The following is a 4,169-nucleotide window of genomic DNA, read 5'->3' on the forward strand; positions in this document are numbered from 1 at the left end:
CCCCCCCCCCCCCCCCCCGTATTTGCCCTTTAGGATAAAAATGTTTACCATTAAATGACAGTTTTCCAGTATTTTATTTGAAAAGGAGGAAAATGACAGTTAACATATTTAGATTGAGGATAACTATAACATTACTGAATGGATTGTTATTCTTCGGTGCGATATACCCTGATACTCAGCCTTACCCTGAGTTAACCAAACCATTGGAGAACAAAAGCGAATAACAGCAGGTCTCTCTTTTTTATTCCAGTTTCTTACATTTATTGTCAATGATGAATTCAGATGCCAGTGGCCTGCCTAGAAAGCCACTCTTAAGCAATAAGGAGTCTGCCAATCCACTTAAAAAACAAACCACAAGAGAAAAAAAAATCCAAAACCTCTATGTTAATGAAGCAGCAACTGTGGCCCCCTAACCTCCTCCACTTCAAGTACAGGTGTTCCTAGCAGATTAAATCCCTTAATCCTCCCAGCGACCCCTAGCATCTGATGTGCTATCTGCATTGGCTCCGTGTCGGTATCAGCTCTGGCCTTGGCCTACAGAGTTTCAAATAAAGAGACTATAATAGAAGAAGCCAGAAGGAAAAAACAACAAGGGAAGATGGGGGTATTTCAAGACTGTCGGAGATGTTCCTGAATCAGTGGCATTAATCTAGAGGCCATGTTCTGCAATGGACTTGACATCACAGGGACCAAGATTCAGTTGCTGGCTCTGAGGGTTCCTGCTTAGGTGATCTCAGGCAAGGAAGCTTCTTGCACTCTGAGCATGTTTCCTCAAGTTTCAAATGCAGAGATAATTCTTACCTCACAGGATTGTTTGAGGAATTCAGACAATGTGTGTGAAAGCACCTATTTTACTACCTGGCACACAATCTACATGCTCAATAGATGGTGTTTGAATCTTAAACTTACCTGGGGAAATTTTTAAAACTTTACCATTCAATAGATACGAGTTAGCAGATTAGCAATATGACTGCTTACTTCCTTTGGTTTATTTATATGTAAGACAACAAAAGCTAGGCTGTCAAGGAAAATAGACTATTTAATAATCTTAGAGTTCGTTTGATCTCAGTACAGGAGAAGGGTTTCACAATGAAGTTGTGTAGCAGGTGTTATCCCATTGTTATCACTGGGCAGAACAAAGACCAATGAGTAGACACTATAAGAAGGCACACTGGCCGGCCACGGTGGCTCACACCTGTAATCCCAGCAGTTTGGGAGGCTGAGGCGGGCGGATTACCTGAGGTTGGGAGTTCAAGACCAGCCTGGCCAACACGGAGAAACCTCATCTCTACTAAAAATACAAAATTAAACCGGTGTGTTGGCACATGCCTGTAATCCCAGCTACTCGGGAGGCTGAGACAGGAGAATTGCTTGAACCTGGTAGGCGGAGGCTGCAGTGAGCTGAGATCGCACCATTGCACTCCAGCCTGGGCAAAAAGAGTGAAACTCTGTCTCAAAAAAAAAAAAAAAAAAAAGAAGAAGGCACATTTTGGTTCAACATTAAAAAGAGCCTTCTGGCAACTGGAGCCAGGGTTGTGCAGCGGAACTCCATGGGGCAGGATTCCCCTAGACCACAACCGCATCACAGCTCCTGGACCATGCAGGGAAAGTACACTGCAGTCCCAGAGCCCTGGCCAGAGCTGTCCCACATGTCACTGGCTAGTTTGTGAAGAATGAAGTTCCCGTCATGGAATCTGTTCAATTTGAGGTAAAGTGACAGTAAGTCAAGAATGTTAGAATGTTAAAGAGATAGTTCCTACTTTGGATAGGAGCCTGACTAGGCTTTTTTTCGTTCATTGGTTTATCAAACATTTATGGAGTATCCATTGTACATTAGGCACAGACTTCATCCCAAGGAAAACGATATGGCTAAGATACCATCCCTGCTCCCAGAGGAGACAGAAGCCCTACCCACTTGGTAATACTGTGCTCCCTACAGCACTATGGCATCCTGACGTGGGGCCGGCTGTCTCCCGCAGTGGCAGCTGTGCTTAGCTGTGCCCTCTGTCTGTAAGACTGTTATTCTCTCCTTCCTGAAAATACAAACCTGTTCTTTTCCCAGAGATCTGATGTCCATACTTGTGGACACACAGCTGCAACTGCATTATCTCATTTAAATTCTCCAAGTTATTAGGTCTCAAGATAAGTTCATTTCCATTATGAAACAGAAGCTGAAGAAAGACTGACTTCAGTGACAAAGAATGATCCTTGGATATTGGAAAAATCTGTTAAGAGGAATAAAAAAAACTAAAACTTGTTTTACAACTAGATATGTACAAATGGATAATATTTTGTGAGAAGGATACCAAAACATTATCTTCTAAAAGTAATAAGGTACTCTGGGTATGCTTGGTAGTCATAAAATACCACAAATAAACTTGGATTTTGCACATTATCTGTGACAGTGTCATACAGGTCAGTAGGATTTTGAGGGTTCTTTGAAGGAGGCACAATTAATGATTGATTTCCGTGTGTATAGATTCCAGTAAGCACTCGCACATAATACATATGCTTTCTCCCATTTGCATCTGGTCTGGAGTATGTATCACTGGCAGAATAATTGGCACGGACAGCAAAATAGGTTCCCTTTCCATAAGCCACAGCTGTGAAAAGAAAAACCATTTTTAAGGATTTCAGTGTAATGTAAAATTTGATATGTTGGCCCAATCTGTTAAATAATGTTATTTCTAAAGCCTCTCAAAATTTTTTTTTCTGTGCTTTTCACTTTTAATCATCAATTTTTCTACCTAGAAGGGCCAGTCAGTCCCCGTTGGGATGAAATACAGTGAGTCCTACCCTGAAACTTGGGCTGCAACATGGCCATCAATGATAGGGGACCGCAATGAATCCACATGGTCCCAGCCAACTCAGGCTCCCATGGCTGATGCCTCATTCCAAGCAGCCAGATCACTCGCTTCCTTACCATTCTTTCCAGCATAGCTGCGGTTAAAGCCATTTCGATTGACGTATGGCACGGAGCCGGCATCTGTCCCATGGAAGAGTTGCTTCTCGTTCATTGTCTGGCCATTCTTGGCATCCATGGTTTTTTTCTTTGCCTGGTAGCTATTCCAGAGATCTGGATTCTGGATCCTCTCAATCTACAAATTAATAAAGAAAAATATTCTGGCAGTTCCAAGAGCACTTGCCAATATACAGCAAATGAAACATGATCACTATGTTTCATAAATAAAAGCACACTAAACAGAAAATCCAATGCCAGATGGCAGCTTTCTGCATTCAGAAATCTTTTTAGATCCAGTGTTTCATAAAACCAGGCAATGGGAAGAATGTTGGTTTAATTTTTAACATCTTCTATGTACCACATGCAAACAAGGTTTAGGATTTTAAGTACTCATGAATTCCGCTGGCCCAACTTCTGCAACTCCTGCTTTTTACATGTACTCTAATGACTGCTCCTGTTGCTGTGTCCACCTTGCTTTGCACTCTGCCTCTCACCACCTTAGTCCTTCTGGGATACTGGGTGACCTAGTTGTGTACTTACAGTAAGAGAAGCAACAGAGTATCTAGGCAAGAATGAAATTAACTAATGAAAATCTCTGGTCCAGTTGGAAGAGTGGAGCCTGAATCTTGAATGTTGTAGACCAAAGTGGCCACGCTTTCACCATACTCTTTAGGCAGTGGCCTCCAGGGCGGTGCTGGAAACTGCTTGGGTCCTGGGTCCTTGGTTGCGGTTCTACTTCTAAACTCCCCTAATCACCAAGTAGTAGCAGTTTCATAAAGCTGTCCTGGGAAGACTGAGGGGTGGATAAAGGTGGCCAAAGTCCCTCATGGAAAGGCACAAAGTAAAGGTTCCATATTGCCCATGTTGTCAGAATGTTTTCCATTTTGGAGAACTCTCAGGCTTAACACTATTACCTGCCATCATCTGGTTCTTTTTTTTTTTTTTTTTTTTCCAGTTTTGGGTTTTCTCTTTTAATTAAGATACAGTTTTGCACTCTAATTCAAAGTCTCAGCATTAGCATATATTTTGTTGATCTGGTTTATGATTTTAAATTATTTTCCTTTGTATTCTTTATCTATGGCTAAATTTCTAATCTTCAAAATGCCTACATTCATTTTATTTCATTTACCTTAAATTTTATCTTACTCATTTTAAAGCCTTCAACATTTTTTGAGTTTTGAAATAATTCTCAATTTCTTAGTCTGTT

At 41.3% G+C, this 4,169-nt stretch overlaps 1 protein-coding gene across 1 annotated transcript in view; it reads right to left on the reverse strand.

The window, feature by feature from the left end:
- Positions 1-221: 221 nt before the first annotated feature.
- The window catches only part of PARP14 (poly(ADP-ribose) polymerase family member 14), a 52,245-nt gene continuing 48,297 nt past the window's right edge, over positions 222-4,169 (reverse strand). The window contains exons 16-17 of the mRNA XM_017855357.1: positions 2,924-3,098; positions 222-2,603 (exon numbers count right to left, since the gene is read on the reverse strand). Coding sequence (XP_017710846.1) covers positions 2,314-2,603; positions 2,924-3,098 — 465 coding nt within the window. The 3' untranslated portion in view covers positions 222-2,313. The remainder of the gene's footprint in view (positions 2,604-2,923; positions 3,099-4,169) is intronic.

This window comes from Rhinopithecus bieti, unplaced genomic scaffold (genome assembly GCF_001698545.2).
Source record: "Rhinopithecus bieti isolate Rb0 unplaced genomic scaffold, ASM169854v2 scaffold_39586, whole genome shotgun sequence".
Taxonomy (NCBI): Eukaryota; Metazoa; Chordata; class Mammalia; order Primates; family Cercopithecidae; genus Rhinopithecus; species Rhinopithecus bieti.